The sequence below is a fragment of the Hordeum vulgare genome, chromosome 6H, assembly GCF_904849725.1.
Source record: "Hordeum vulgare subsp. vulgare chromosome 6H, MorexV3_pseudomolecules_assembly, whole genome shotgun sequence".
Classification (NCBI taxonomy): domain Eukaryota; kingdom Viridiplantae; phylum Streptophyta; class Magnoliopsida; order Poales; family Poaceae; genus Hordeum; species Hordeum vulgare.
The window spans coordinates 5,284,508-5,300,920 of NC_058523.1; the positions used below are offsets into that span (position 1 = coordinate 5,284,508).

General features: G+C 46.8%; 2 protein-coding genes across 2 annotated transcripts; both read right to left on the reverse strand.

Moving 5' to 3' along the window:
* Positions 1-425: 425 nt before the first annotated feature.
* On the reverse strand, positions 426-3,543 carry LOC123403858. Its single transcript, XM_045097777.1, has 3 exons — positions 2,746-3,543; positions 1,897-1,982; positions 426-727 (listed from the first exon to the last, which is right to left on the reverse strand). The coding sequence occupies exons 1-2, from the start codon at positions 3,521-3,523 to the stop codon at positions 1,933-1,935; spliced, it is 828 nt and encodes a 275-aa protein (XP_044953712.1). The 5' UTR covers positions 3,524-3,543; the 3' UTR covers positions 426-727; positions 1,897-1,932.
* Positions 3,544-11,676: 8,133 nt separating this feature from the next.
* LOC123403754 lies at positions 11,677-15,226 on the reverse strand. The gene is made up of 4 exons (XM_045097668.1): positions 15,037-15,226; positions 13,802-14,949; positions 12,953-13,038; positions 11,677-11,779 (listed from the first exon to the last, which is right to left on the reverse strand). Exons 2-3 carry the CDS (start codon positions 14,934-14,936, stop codon positions 12,989-12,991), a joined length of 1,185 nt encoding a protein of 394 aa, XP_044953603.1. The 5' UTR covers positions 14,937-14,949; positions 15,037-15,226; the 3' UTR covers positions 11,677-11,779; positions 12,953-12,988.
* Between the last annotated feature and the right edge of the window lie 1,187 nt (positions 15,227-16,413).

Here is a 16,413-nt window from a genome sequence, read left to right on the forward strand (position 1 = left end):
GCATGTGATGTAAATAATGTCATTCTGAGATGTGATAGTAAAAACAATTGGAATTATGCACAATTTATTTTTTAGTTAAACCCGTCAAGCAAGAAATAGTTTTCAGGTGATTTCATGTACTAAAACGCGCATATTATGCTGTTGGTTACACAATGACGATTTGTTCTAAAAGCCCGAAAGAGCATTTTTTATTTGTACTGAGCTATTGATTCAATAAGCAGGCACAACAAAGAGGAACTGTGTTTGGTGAACTAATAGAATTTAGCGAAGACATGTAGAACGAAACAGTATACAAGGCTTATTATATCTTCTACCAACTCATCTATGTACAAGTATCAAGAAGGCAAATATTAGATCATCACAGGATAGGGACATTTATGGACACAGAAAAAATATTGTTCTTCACTCCCCAGTTTTCCCTCAAGAACTCGGTAATTTATGGACTGTCGGAAATTCAATATCCAAAACTAGAAACATATTTTAGTGTTACTCGAAACAACAAAATATTCGATGGCGAGATACAGAACTGGACCACCATTTGAAAATACATACATCAAGACGTTTTTTCAGGTCAAAGAAAATACATACATTGACATGTTTTTTCCCAGGTCAATACTCTTTGCAGTTCAACGGAACATCACATGAATGTAGCATGGACCCATTCAGGAAAAAAAATCAGGGCACTCTATTTTGACATGTCTCCTTGTGGATGTTGGTCTTGCATTGCCTGGAACATATTTTGGATTAATGAGCAGGAGAAATGATGGATAATTTTTTTGTAGATGCATAAATACCAAGCATGATATATTTTTCAAGTTACTGAAAACATCTTGCAAACGTCCAATCAATTTAAGAGATGAACTTGCAAAACTGCTAAACGATCGTGTCTACAAAGCAGAAGGTATGACCGTATGAGTGTTACCTTCCTACGTGGTGTCCTCTAACTAGGCAGCAGGCTTAATTCTAAATATATTATATGTTACAATATATTACTAGCACTCTGTCCCTGTTGCATGTGGTGATGTCAGCAGCATATCATAGTTAGATCACTAGCAACACTCACAAGATCGATCAGCTGTAGAGAGGGACTACTGCTTCTTGTCCACCCACCATGTAGCTATACCAACCATTAACCAAATCAACACCACTATAGTCTACCTGATTGAAGTCAGCTGATATTGGCTCATAAACAAAAACACACGATTATATGCGAAAAGTTCCACGTCGGTGGCCACTATACATAATTGTAAAAGGACCTGGATACTACACATAAGAGTATTCTTAGTGTCAACCAGAGCACATTCACAGCATACATAATTGAAGAACCAATTAGCCCTTTTCCTTTGTTTCAGTAACACATATATTACTCAAGATACTTGCAGAACAATACATGAAAGCCATCTCAGTCAACCCATTTTGTATTACCTTCGAAGAAAAGGAAAATTTTGTATGACCCAAGAATGAATTTTAACTATATCACTATGCAATTATACAATAAAATCCAAAGCTGGATCATCCTAGCAGATTATTAGAAAAATAGCAATATCAAAGGTGAACACCAATATAAGATCAATCAGTTTGTGATGGCACACCTTCAACCTATATGGTTGCTTGTTTTCTAGTTTTTTTTTTCAGAAAAGTATGTACAATCACAGTAAAAAAAACACTAAAAGGTTAGTGATTGAAAGCCTACATCCATTTGATGCGAAGACTGGACTTACTGGTTGTCCTAAATGAACAACATTCTTTTTATAAATGTTCAAAAACTAATTAAGTTCATGCAGTAGGAATCAAAAATCATAAATCATGCACCATCTAAATTGAGTAACCAACATGAAGAGATATATTGCCTTTGAGACAAAAGATATACACATAGATATATATAAGATAAATTACCTCACTTGTTCAACCAAGATAACATATTTGTATATCTCATGTGTTCACCTTTCCAGATTGACCAAGTTCCAATCCAACTCCCCTGCCTACAAGCAAAAGTAGCACATAAAAAAAGTCAAAATAAAAATATAAGTTGAATCAATGAGATGGCATATGGGCCAATCACTATACATTTAGCTAACTAGAGAAGGGGAAAATAGCTTTTGTTAGGATGATAGTAGCCGAGTAACAATAAGAAATTACATCACCTTCAATGATACGACGTACAATTTGTAAAATTATGGTCAACAGTCCAGAAGGAAATATGCACATATTGGGAAATCTCAGTGATTACATAGTACCATTCGAGAATAATAAACTAGTGCTTTTTTTACAACAAGTAAAGTACAAGTTATAAATTTATAATTAGTACTAAGATCATTGAAGATAGACATTATCTTTCTAATAAATTTATTGAATAGGAAAACATAACTAGATTTAATCTTCCAAATGTTCAAGACGGTTAACTATTTTATGTAGCAGAGGGCTTCACAAAATTTCCAATTGTTAGAAACCTTTGGATGAAAAGCTCTTCTGCAAGCACATTATTGTGGTTGCCAATTAGAAATGGTCATGCACAAAAGCAATAGTTAAGTTCTATTTCTAGCTTTAATTTACATTGTTAATATAAAAAATTACACGCATAATTCACTGGACCAACAAGGAAACATTAACAACAAAACATATTGTTATATATCTAGTCGATTCTCAATCACAACAACAATATTACAGCGATCACATACCAAAATCAATCTGCAAAAAAAAATAGAATTATTTTCCCATATGATGTGAATGTATATGAGGCATTACCTGCAGTATAGAAATTCTTGTATGGATGAAAATTGTCATAACATATTCCAGCTCCTTTGTAAATACGCTTGATCTTCATGGAATCAAGTTGGAGCATGAAGACGCCACCGACCGTAGACAGAACAATCACATTTGTGTCTTCATCATAACCCAGTGTGATTATCGTTTTCAAGTGAGTAAACATTCTATTTGGAAAGAGCTCCTCCAACTGGATGTTTTTCTGCAGAGACACCCATGTGACAACACCATTACAGTTTGATTTCCTCTCCCATAATTGGATGGTAAGATCTGACAAATATGCGAGGCCAAGTCTGTTATCATGTGTGCGTAAGGGCTGAACTAATCCATAGGAGTCGGTGTTAATATGGCTGTCTACGGGCTTCTCGATCATATCAAGGAGCTGAGTTTGAAGATCAAACACAATGACTTTACCACTAGAAAGCACCCAGCAAAGTGCATTCCCAACAAGGATGCCAGGCCTTATGCATAACATGAAATCTGTAGAATCCATGGAGACAATGTCTCCCCATAAACCAGATGCGGATTCATAGAGGCAAGCGAATGCTTTTGTGAATCCAATGACCCAGATCAAGACCAATTTGAGCGGGCCCGAGAAGCAATTGCCGTGCGCGTGCCCTTGTTGGGCATCGGCGCATATCACCTCGGCCTGCCAGTACACCCAGTGGATATCCGGGTCGAACATGAGCCCACGTCGACAAGCCACACGGTGCTGTAAGCCGGTGATGGGATCCCACACCATGACCTCACGAAGCCACATGTTGAGTAGGATGGCGAGGCCGTGGCGGCTAACAAATCCTGCCAGACCGTTTACCTGCTGTTTATTTCCCTTCTTCAGTTTCGTCAGAAAGAACGCTGCAGCCGCAGCCGTAGCTAGGTTAGTTACACATTCAGTTAGACTGTTTTTTCGCTGGTTAGTTAGCCTGGGCCGCAAGACGCGCCGTGTGCGATCTGCGGCGACATAGTATGAGTGGCAGGAGTGCGCTCGAGGTCGTGGGATGGCACGATCTAGTAGCTGAGGGAGTCTCACTTCATGCACGGTTCCATCGCTGAATAAAAGGAACACAAACGCGAAAAGCTGCAGCAATTCAGGAGCGCAAACTCTCGTTGTTCCTCTCGGTCTCTCCCGATCCACTCATCACAACAGCAACAATTGGTATCAGAGCCATCAAGCATCCATGGCTGGAGGGCGCGGCGCGCGGCAGGGTGCTGGTGGCAGTGTTCACCAGGCGCTGGCCGGCAATGAGAAGCAAGGCGACGGCAGCGGCGTCCAGCAGGACGCGGGCGGCAACGGGCAGCGAGACAACAACGGCGCTGGAGACGGCCCGCAACGCCTCGGCTCGAGGTAGCTAGTGCGCCCGCGCAGGGTGTCGCACTTGCCTCCGCCACGACGTGGACGTCATGGCGAGCTGGTGGTTCACGAGCGAGCGGTGAGGGAGATCGGTGGTTCTGCGCAATACCCGACGCTCACTCGCACCAACTACGTCGACTGGGCCATGGTGATGCGCGTGCAACTGCAGGCACAGGGCCTGTGGGAGGCCGTGGAGTACGGCGACAGCGATCGCGACGATTGCGCCGCTCTGGCCGCGCTGCTCCGCGCGGTGCCTCCTGAGATGATCCGTGCCCTCGTCGGCAAGGACTTGGCCAAGGAGGCATGGGAGACTCTGCGCACGATGCGCATGGGCAGTGAGCGTGTGCGGGAGGCCAAGGCGCAAACCCGTGGCCGCGAGTTCGAAGAGATCCGCTTTCGTGATGGTGAGTCTATCAAAGACTTCTCTCTTCGTCTGACAGCAATCGTGAACGAGCTGGAGCTGCTTAACGACCCTGCGTCGGAGTACCGCGCCGTGCTGAAATTCCTTCGAGCGGTGCCGCGCAAGTTCAAACAGATGGCTATGGCCATCGAATCCTTCGTTGACCTGCAGACACTGTCGATCGAGGAGCTGTGCGGTCGTCTGCAGTCCGTTGAAGAGGTTTACGCCCTCGACGACGTGGACCGTGGGGTAGGCGAGCTACTCCTCTCGGAGAGGGAGTGGAACGCGCGCCAGCAACACCAGGGCCAGGGATCCTTCTCTGGCAACAGGGACGGCAAGGGGCACTCCGGCCCGCGACCTCAAGGCGGGGAGCGGGGCGGCGGGTGCGGCGACGGTGGCAAGAAGGCCTCTGGCGTGAAGCGCAAGGGAAAGTGCCGCTATTGCAACATTCCTGGTCACTGGGCCAGGGAGTGTCGCAAAGCGGAACGTGATCACCAGAACAAGGGTGAGGCGGCGAACCTCGCTGAGGCAGATGTCGAGCCACCAGCGCTCCTGCTGGCGACCATCGAGGAGGGCGAACGCCCGGCCCAGGGCACGGGCATGGCGAGCAACGTACAGGAGGTACCAGCGCACGCTCAGGCAGTCTTCCTCAACGAAGAGCGCGTCGTTCCGGCCACCACCGGAGCACATGGCACCTGGTACCTGGACACCGACGCCAGTAGTCACATGACCGGCGCGCGCGACGCGTTCACCAACCTCGACGACACCGTGCATGGCTCCGTGCGCTTCGGGGACGGCTCCCTCTTCACGATCAGTGGCAAGGGGAGCGTCATGTTCCGTTGTGCGAATGGCAACCAGCGCGTCCTCGCGGACGTGTACTACATCCCCAAGCTGCGGGCCAACATCATCTCGCTCGAACAACTTGATGAGAAGGGCTGCAGGTCTGTGATCGAGGGCGGACATCTCTGCGTCTACGATCAACATCGGCAACTCCTTGTCCGTGTCAAGCGCACGACAAATCGTCTGTACATACTGCGGCTAGACCTTGCCATGCCGGTCTGCTTGGTGGCCAAGCTGGACGAACCGGCGTGGCTGTGGCATGCACGACTTGGGCATCTCCACTTCCGGGCGGTGAAGGCCATGTCCACGAGGGGCATGGTACGCGGGATGCCACAGGTGGACCACGTCGATGAAATCTACGACGGATGCACGCTCGGGAAGCAGCATCGCCTGGCGTTCCCGCGTGCGAGCCCGCACCGATCTGAGCACGCTCTGGATCTCGTGCACACCGACCTCTGCGGCCCGATCAAACCAGCTACAGCAGGCGGTAATCAGTACTTCTTGTTAGTAGTTGATGACTATAGTAGATACATGTGGCTCGAGGTCCTCAGGTCCAAAGACGAGGCGTTCTCCCGGTTCAAGAAGATCCAGGCTCTCGCAGAGGCGAAACAGAGCTGCCGCCTGCGCGCATTCCGCTCGGACAGGGGTGGCGAGTTCAACTCCGGCGAGTTCAAGGCCTACTGTGAGAAGAAGGGCATCGTGCACCACACCACCGCGCCCTACTCACCGCAGCAAAACGGCGTCGTCGAGCGACGCAATCAGACCGTGGTGGAGATGGCTCGGTGCATGCTGAAAGGCATGGGCATGCCGGCTACGTTCTGGGGAGAAGCGGTCAAATGTGCCGTCTACATCCTCAATAGAGCACCGACGAGAAGCCTCAACGGCGTGACGCCGTACGAGGCCTGGAACAAGAGGAGCCCCACGGTCGAACACCTTCGCACATTCGGCTGCATCGCCCACATGAAGAAGACGGGACCCGGAGTAACCAAGCTCTCCGATCGCTCCGTACTCACCGTGTTCATCGGGTATGACGAGGGCTCGAAGGCCTATCGGGTGTATGACCCGGCGGCAAAGCGAGTGCATGTCACCCGTGACCTGGTGTTCGAGGAACGGCGGGCATGGCCATGGACAACTGATGGTGGAGGAGGCGAGTCACTATCGCCGTCCTTCATTGTGACGTACAGCACCGAGACAGGCGAGGAGGTGATCGACGCCGGGGAGACAGGGACGCACTCGAAATCCCCTGACACTCTCAGGCAGGCGTCGCCCGCGGTCGCCACGCCAGCGGTCGCCACGCCCCCGGCAACAGGAGGACGGCTCTCTCCCTCCTCACGCGACAGCAACTTGGACGCGGCAGCGGACGCAGATGTAGTTCCCAAGTACAGGTACCTGGCGAGCGTGTACAACGCCGCAAAGCCCGTGCCCACACCTCCGGAGGGGCCCAACCCAGTGTTCGGCGACGACGAGATCGAGACACTGTGCCTCGCCACAGCAGACGAGCCGGTGTGTGTCGAGGAGGCGCTGCCCACCCCCGAGTGGAGGGCAGCGATGGAGGAGGAGATGAAGGCCATCGCCGATAACAACACATGGACGCCGGCGGGACTGCCCACCGGGTCACGAGGGATCGGGCTCAAATGGGTCTTCAAGTTGAAGAAGGACGCCGAAGGGAACGTGGTCAAGTACAAGGCCAGGGTCGTCGTGAAAGGGTACGCCCAGCGCCAGGGGGTGGACTTCGATGAGGTGTTTGCACCAGTGGCGCGGATGGAGACGGTGCGCGTACTGATCGCGCTCGCCGCGCACTCTGGCTGGTCCGTGCACCACATGGACATCAAGTCGGCGTTCCTGAATGGTGACCTTGCCGAAGAAGTCTTCGCCCACCAGCCAGAAGGCTTCATCAACAACGACAACCCGCACGGCGTCCTCAAGCTCAGCAAAGCCCTGTACGGGCTCCGACAGGCTCCACGGGCATGGTACGCAAAAGCTCGACGCATCCCTCTGTGAACTCGGTTTCATACGCAGCCCCTTGGAGCATGCAGTGTACAGGCGCGGCAACGAGACCTCATACCTGCTGGTAGGCGTTTACGTCGACGATCTGATCATTACAGGGACAAACGGCGACGACATCGCTACGTTCAAGGCAGAGATGCGGCAATTGTTCAAGATGAGCGACCTCGGACTGCTGTCATACTATCTCGGGATAGAGGTGAAGCAGGGGCACAATGGGATCACTCTCTCACAGCGAGGCTACGCCGAGCAGGTGCTGGAGCGCGTCGGCATGGCCGGGTGCAACCCGAGCCAAACCCCCATGGAGGTGAGGCTCAAGCTGAGTAAGGAGGATGGATCGCCGCCGGCGGACGCGACAGAGTATCGTAGCATCATAGGGTGCCTGCGCTACCTCGTCAACACGCGCCCTGACATTGCTCTGGCTGTCGGAGTGACAAGCCGATACATGGAGGCTCCAAGCTCGCGGCACATGACTGCGGTGAAGCAAATTCTCAGGTACATCAGAGGCACTTTGCACTATGGATGCAGCTACAAAAGGGGTGCTGGCGCCCCTACGCTGGTCGACTTCAGCGACAGCGACCATGGCGGTGATATGGACGACTGCAAGAGCACATCCAGCGTGGTGTTCTTTCTCGGAGGCAGCACGATCACCTGGACCTCGCAGAAGCAGAAGGTGGTGGCAACCTCATCCTTCGAGGCAGAGTATGTGGCCGCGGCGGCGGCGACGTGCTAGGGAGTGCGGCTCAGCCGCCTGCTGGCTGACCTAACGGGGAGATCAACGGAGAAGTTCCAACTCTACGTCGACAACAAATCCGCAATCGCCCTGAGCAAGAATCCGGTGCACCATGAGCGGAGCAAACACATTGACATCAAGTATCACTTCATCCGTCAGTGTTTGGAAGAGAACAAGCTCAACGTTGATCACGTCGGCACTGATGAGCAACTAGCGGACATCCTCACCAAGGCGCTGGGGAATATCAAGTTCGTGGAGATGCGAGCGAAGATCGGTGTGGCAGAATTAAGGGGATGAATTGTTAGCCTAATCCTGCCGCACCGTTTACCTGCTGTTTATTTCCCTTCTTCAGTTTCGTCAGAAAAAACGCTGCAGCCGCAGCCGTAGCTAGGTTAGTTACACATTCAGTTAGACTGTTTTTTCGCTGGTTAGTTAGCCTGGGCCGCAAGACGCGCCGTGTGCGATCTGCGGCGACATAGTAGGAGTGGCAGGAGTGCGCTCGAGGTCGTGGGATGGCACGATCTAGTAGCTGAGCGAGTCTCACTGCATGCACGGTTCCATCGCTGAATAAAAGGAACACAAACGCGAAAAGCTGCAGCAGTTCAGCAGCGCAAACTCTCGTTGTTCCTCTCGGTCTCTCCAGATCCACTCATCACAACAGCAACAACGGCAGCCTAGGAAGTTCCAGTGTTCATCGTTGTTGTTGGGCACGGAGAAGCGGGCGGCAGGGATGCAGTTCGACGAGTCAAGGACAAGAGTGAAGTGGTGCTCTGTGCTCATGGAATACCCTATGAAGAAGCCGAGTGAGTGTTGATGTCTTCTCTGTATACTCGGTTTCGCTTACTCGAGGTTAAGTAATGTAATTGATGAGTTATATATGCGTGCACAGATACCACTTTATTTTGTTATCCATTGACGTTGGCAGGGCATTAGTAATTGTCTTAGACTCTATATGTAACGCTGAAGAGGATTATGCGGACATGACTGCAATGCTCAAGAAGTAAGTCCAATCAATACCGGGACCATATCGGCATGCAACTTTCGTTCATGGGCATATATCAAGTAATCATTTTCTTTGCCTGGCAGGGTTTGAAAGAAATTCGTCAATAAGGTTCCCGGTCTAAACAAAGAGTTGCGATTTACGCACCCCAACGTAAATAGTACTAGCTAGTTCCACGCACCTCTAATTGAGTCAAATTTTCATTAATATATCATTACCATGCTTGCTTATCAGTTTGATTGAACTCTATTCTCGTAAAGTATATGTACCAGGAAGAAGGGATTGTTTTATGTGGATACTATGTATGCGAGTTCATTCATCATTTGACCTCTGAGCGGGGCTTCTCTAAGGAACTATTTGAAGTCCGTAAATAATATTCATAATTTTATTTTATATATTACCATCAATTGTGTTGAGTTTTATTCATATATATGCATGTATTGACCCCCCTTCCTTAAATTAGATCTGCGAAATGCGAGATGAACTCCTACCATATGATCACATACGAGCAATTCAAAAGAAATTGACGGGATTCTTTCTTGACCACGTCATACCTAAAGACGGACAATACCATGTGGATTTGTGCATGGATCTTAATTAGATGATGTTATATTGTATATATATGTTAGAGATTGTAAATGGTTTCCTTCATCTTTTTATTAGCTAGCGTCAAGTTTTTTCTATATGTATAGTAGCTAGCGTCGACCAAGCACGGAGAAAGAGAGGCCACTTCTGTCTATTAGCTAGCTAACACAATATGAAACCACTAAATTAACCTTCCAAAACCCCCCAACCCCCCCCCCCCCTCCCCTATTCAAAACAAGAAACAAAAACCCCAGCTCTGGCCAGATGCTGACGCGTGGATGAAATTTGGTCCAGGTTGGTGTGACCAACCGGGACTAAAGTTCCTCCTGCCTGGGCACCCCGCGGCGGCCACGTAGAGCTCTTTTGGTCCCGGTTCATAAGCCAACCGGGACGAAAGGTTTGGGCCGTTAGTCCCGACACTTTAGTCCCAGTTCAAGAACCGAGGCTAATGGGCCTCTGGAACCGGGACAAATGGGCCTTTTTCTACTAGTGATTCGACCACCCGTGGCAAAATTAGGGCTCGGGGGCTACTGCATTGCCTATTCAATGCAGCAAATTCAAAGTGCAATACTGATTCCGAGGAGATTCGATACTCAGGTTGGTCGGCAACACCTAACCCGAGTCTGAGGAACTACTGCGTACCGCGTTCCCATCCCTAACATATGCCACCATGCAAGCACTTGACCCTCGGAACGATTTTAGAAATCGACCCAGGTCTTAGGGGCTACTGGGATCAGTGGATTTATCTTTTTCCTTCAGGTGCATCTCCTGTTTTAGACCGACAAACACATTGAGGGCTCTTGGCTATACATCTCGGTATTAATAAAGTCAGCCCACTAATGAGGTGGTGCACCATCTCTGAAGCAGTTCGGCGTAAAGCTCAGATGCAAGTGGTTGCCTCAACGGAGGGCATTGGCGGCATTAAGCTCGGACGAACTCGTTCAACTATTTCAAAGATCGAGGCAATCTATGCCAGTTCGGACTGCCGACCAGCGTTGGAGCTCGGCTATAAAAAGACACGTCGGACACCGACTAGCGTTGCAACTCAGCTGCAAAAAGACACCTCGGATGCAGTTCGGCGTTGGAACTCGGACGCAAAAGGGCATCGCCGCACAGGAAGATGGGAAGATTTATCGAACCAGTTTTCAAGACCGACGACCGAAGACAAAGAATTATTCAGAAGAACGGAGGAGCGTCCCCAACATGAAGAACGGTTCAGGGTGCTACTAATGGTGTCCTCGACTAGGGGGTACTCACCACGTTGTCTCCCGACCATTGGGTCGGACCGAGGACCACCCATGACGGTTCACTCATGGGCCAGTTCGGACAGCCCATGACGCATACAGGGCAGATTTTACAAGACATGGCATACAAGACAAGTACTAAAACGCGCATATTATGCACAATTTATTTTTTAGTTAAACCCGTCAAGCAAGAAATAGTTTTCAGGTGATTTCATGTACTAAAACGCGCATATTATGCTGTTGGTTACACAATGACGATTTGTTCTAAAAGCCCGAAAGAGCATTTTTTATTTGTACTGAGCTATTGATTCAATAAGCAGGCACAACAAAGAGGAACTGTGTTTGGTGAACTAATAGAATTTAGCGAAGACATGTAGAAAGAAACAGTATACAAGGCTTATTATATCTTCTACCAACTCATCTATGTACAAGTATCAAGATGGCAAATATTAGATCATCACAGGATAGGGACATTTATGGACACAGAAAAAAATATTGTTCTTCACTCCCCAGTTTTCCCTCAGGAACTCAGTAATTTATGGACTGTCGGAAATTCAATATCCAAAACCAGAAACATATTTTAGTGTTACTCGAAACAACAAAATATTCGATGGCGAGATACAGAACTGGACCACCATTTGAAAATACATACATCAAGACGTTTTTTCAGGTCAAAGAAAATACATACATTGACATGTTTTTTCCCAGTAGCCAGGTCAAAGAAAATAAGAGAAAATACATACTCTTTGCAGTTCAACGGAACATCACATGAATTAATGTAGCATGGACCCATTCAGGAAAAAAAAATCAGGACACTCTATTTTGACATGTCTCCTTGTGGATGTTGGTCTTGCATTGCCTGGAACATATTTTGGATTAATGAGCAGGAGAAATGATGGATAATTTTTTTGTAGATGCATAAATACCAAGCATGATATATTTTTCAAGTTACTGAAAACATCTTGCAAACGTCCAATCAATTTAAGAGATGAACTTGCAAAACTGCTAAACGATCGTGTCTACAAAGCAGAAGGTATGACCGTATGAGCGTTACCTTCCTAAGTGGTATCCTCTAACTAGGCAGCAGAGTTAATTCTAGATATATTATACTATGTTATAATATATTGCAAGCACTCTCTGTCCCTGTTGCATGTGGTGATGTCAGCAGCATATCATAGTTAGATCACTAGCAACACTCACAAGATCGATCAGCTGTAGAGAGGGACTACTGCTTCTTGTCCACCCACCATGTAGCTATACCAACCATTAACCAAATCAACACCACTATAGTCTACCTGATTGAAGTCAGCTGATATTGGCTCATAAACAAAAACACACGATTATATGCGAAAAGTTCCACGTCGGTGGCCACTATACATAATTGTAAAAGGACCTGGATACTACACATAAGAGTATTCTTAGTGTCAACCAGAGCACATTCACAGCATACATAATTGAAGAACCAATTAGCCCTTTTCCTTTGTTTCAGTAACACATATATTACTCAAGATACTTGCAGAACAATACATGAAAGCCATCTCAGTCAACCCATTTTGTATTACCTTCGAAGAAAAGGAAAATTTTGTATGACCCAAGAATGAATTTTAACTATATCACTATGCAATTATACAATAAAATCCAAAGCTGGATCATCCTAGCAGATTATTAGAAAAATAGCAATATCAAAGGTGAACACCAATATAAGATCAATCAGTTTGTGATGGCACACCTTCAACCTATATGGTTGCTTGTTTTCTAGTTTTTTTTTCAGAAAAGTATGTACAATCACAGTAAAAAAAACACTAAAAGGTTAGTGATTGAAAGCCTACATCCATTTGATGCGAAGACTGGACTTACTGGTTGTCCTAAATGAACAACATTCTTTTTATAAATGTTCAAAAACTAATTAAGTTCATGCAGTAGGAATCAAAAATCATAAATCATGCACCATCTAAATTGAGTAACCAACATGAAGAGATATATTGCCTTTGAGACAAAAGATATACACATAGATATATATAAGATAAATTACCTCACTTGTTCAACCAAGATAACATATTTGTATATCTCATGTGTTCACCTTTCCAGATTGACCAAGTTCCAATCCAACTCCCCTGCCTACAAGCAAAAGTAGCACATAAAAAAAGTCAAAATAAAAATATAAGTTGAATCAATGAGATGGCATATGGGCCAATCACTATACATTTAGCTAACTAGAGAAGGGGAAAATAGCTTTTGTTAGGATGATAGTAGCCGAGTAACAATAAGAAATTACATCACCTTCAATGATACGACGTACAATTTGTAAAATTATGGTCAACAGTCCAGAAGGAAATATGCACATATTGGGAAATCTCAGTGATTACATAGTACCATTCGAGAATAATAAACTAGTGCTTTTTTTACAACAAGTAAAGTACAAGTTATAAATTTATAATTAGTACTAAGATCATTGAAGATAGACATTATCTTTCTAATAAATTTATTGAATAGGAAAACATAACTAGATTTAATCTTCCAAATGTTCAAGACGGTTAACTATTTTATGTAGCAGAGGGCTTCACAAAATTTCCAATTGTTAGAAACCTTTGGATGAAAAGCTCTTCTGCAAGCACATTATTGTGGTTGCCAATTAGAAATGGTCATGCACAAAAGCAATAGTTAAGTTCTATTTCTAGCTTTAATTTACATTGTTAATATAAAAAATTACACGCATAATTCACTGGACCAACAAGGAAACATTAACAACAAAACATATTGTTATATATCTAGTCGATTCTCAATCACAACAACAATATTACAGCGATCACATACCAAAATCAATCTGCAAAAAAAAATAGAATTATTTTCCCATATGATGTGAATGTATATGAGGCATTACCTGCAGTATAGAAATTCTTGTATGGATGAAAATTGTCATAACATATTCCAGCTCCTTTGTAAATACGCTTGATCTTCATGGAATCAAGTTGGAGCATGAAGACGCCACCGACCGTAGACAGAACAATCACATTTGTGTCTTCATCATAACCCAGTGTGATTATCGTTTTCAAGTGAGTAAACATTCTATTTGGAAAGAGCTCCTCCAACTGGATGTTTTTCTGCAGAGACACCCATGTGACAACACCATTACAGTTTGATTTCCTCTCCCATAATTGGATGGTAAGATCTGACAAATATGCGAGGCCAAGTCTGTTATCATGTGTGCGTAAGGGCTGAACTAATCCATAGGAGTCGGTGTTAATATGGCTGTCTACGGGCTTCTCGATCATATCAAGGAGCTGAGTTTGAAGATCAAACACAATGACTTTACCACTAGAAAGCACCCAGCAAAGTGCATTCCCAACAAGGATGCCAGGCCTTATGCATAACATGAAATCTGTAGAATCCATGGAGACAATGTCTCCCCATAAACCAGATGCGGATTCATAGAGGCAAGCGAATGCTTTTGTGAATCCAATGACCCAGATCAAGACCAATTTGAGCGGGCCCGAGAAGCAATTGCCGTGCGCGTGCCCTTGTTGGGCATCGGCGCATATCACCTCGGCCTGCCAGTACACCCAGTGGATATCCGGGTCGAACATGAGCCCGCGTGGACTAGCCACACGGTGCTGTAAGCCGGTGATGGGATCCCACACCATGACCTCACGAAGCCACATGTTGAGTAGGATGGCGAGGCCGTGGCGGCAGCCTAGGAAGTTCCAGTGTTCATCGTTGTTGTTGGGCACGGAGAAGCGGGCGGCAGGGATGCAGTCCGGCGAATCGAGGACAGGAGTGAAGTGGTGCTCCGTGCTCACGGAATACCCTCTGAAGAAGCCGAGCAGTGGAGGTTTTTGGTGGTGCTTACGGAAGCGTTTGCCAAAATCAGGGTCGGAGACGACGCTGAGCCAGCGCCGGCACACGAGGGAAGCGCGCGGGAGGGAGGATGGCTGCGGAGGGAGGAGCAGGAGGATCTCCGGCAGAAGGTACTCGTCTTCCAGCGGGGGCGCCGAGGAACGGAGGCGGCTCATACTCATACTTGAGTCTGTACTGTGTAGCAAAGATCGGAAGAGAATCAGCAATCAAGAATCCTAAACCAAATCAAAATTGGAAAAAGCAGGAGCCAGCATCAGTCACCGTTTCTTCTTCCAGATCCCTGGCCGGAGCGCCGCCGTTGGTCGCCTGGACGAATTAGGGTTTGAGCAAAGCAGGCCCGGTTACGTCGAGGGGCGGTGGGGACGTGGTGGAGCGCGGCGCAGTTGGGAGGAGCAGCGGGCGGCGGCCGGCCACCGGCGCCGTTGGGAGGAGCAGCGGGCGGCGGCTGAGATCTGAGCAAACGACAAGTGATGTGAGTGTGCGCTCTCCTTTCTTTGCAGTCACGTGGAAATCAACGCGCTGCTGTACCCTACTCACTGTATGCACGAAATGTCATGTTTACCCTTGTGCGAAAATAGAAAAAGCTGCTTTTTTTTTTTGGCATCGAAAATAGCTGCTGCTTTTTTTTTATACTTTCCCCCTTGATCTCAACTTTTACTTTTACTTTATACTTTCTAGTTTATTTGTTCCATCACATATTGGTACGTAGAGCATGTCTCATCATCACAGCTCAATTGCCGATATAATCATACAGTTACAACATATGTTTTGTTGAGAAGCAAATTCTGTTTCTTTTGGACGTCTTATGATTCAGGAATCATAGACTTTTCATTAACCCCCTGCGGGCTAAGTATTCCTTGAAAACATTGGTTGGTAAGCCTTTCGTTAGCGGATCCGCAAGCATATCCTTCGTCCTTATATGCTCGAGACTTATAGTGTGATCCTGGATTTTATCTTTCACAACACAATACTTTATATCTATTGTCTTGGTAGCATTACTCGACTTGTTGTTATGAGCATAAAATACTGCGGGCTGGTGGTCACAATACATCTTTAGTGGCTTGTGAATACAATCTACCACTTTCAAGTCGGGTATAAATTTCTTTAACCATATCACCTGCCCGGTGACTTCAAAACATGTTATAAACGCTGCTTGCATGGTGGATGCAACTACGGTCTGTTTGGAGCTTTTCCACGAAATAGCCCCTCCAGCGAGAGTGAACACGTATCCTGACGTGGATTTACTATCATCTCTATCTCCCGTAAAATTTGCGTCTGAACATCGTTTTATCTCCAGGGAATCAGATCTTCTATATGTTAGCATGATGTCCTTTGTGCCTCGCACATAGCGCAATGCTCTCTTTACTATCTTCCAATTCTCTAGGCCTGGATTCTCTTGATAACTACCGAGTACCCCGGTGATAAAAGCTAAGTTCCTAAGTCATGGCGGGTGCACACTTGTGCATACTGTAAACTTCCAACAGCCGAAGTATATGGTACTGCTTTCATCTCATCGAGCTCGTCCTGGTTCTTGGGAGATTGGATACTAAGCAGGAGTGTGCCACCAAGAACGCTCCGCCGACGATTCCTAAGCCACGGAGCCCCCCAAAGCGTAAACGGTCGCCCCTCCCAAAGGTA

Bases quoted from the DNA above. Each gene is read 5' to 3' on its own strand.
- LOC123403858 (XM_045097777.1), bottom strand. From the start codon at position 3,523: ATGTGGCTTCGTGAGGTCATGGTGTGGGATCCCATCACCGGCTTACAG. The intron at 1,983-2,745 runs GTAATGCCTCAT...TTTTGCTTGTAG, and splicing joins CAAGAATTTCTATACTGCAG to GCAGGGGAGTTGGATTGGAA.
- LOC123403754 (XM_045097668.1), bottom strand. From the start codon at position 14,936: ATGAGTATGAGCCGCCTCCGTTCCTCGGCGCCCCCGCTGGAAGACGAG. The intron at 13,039-13,801 runs GTAATGCCTCAT...TTTTGCTTGTAG, and splicing joins CAAGAATTTCTATACTGCAG to GCAGGGGAGTTGGATTGGAA.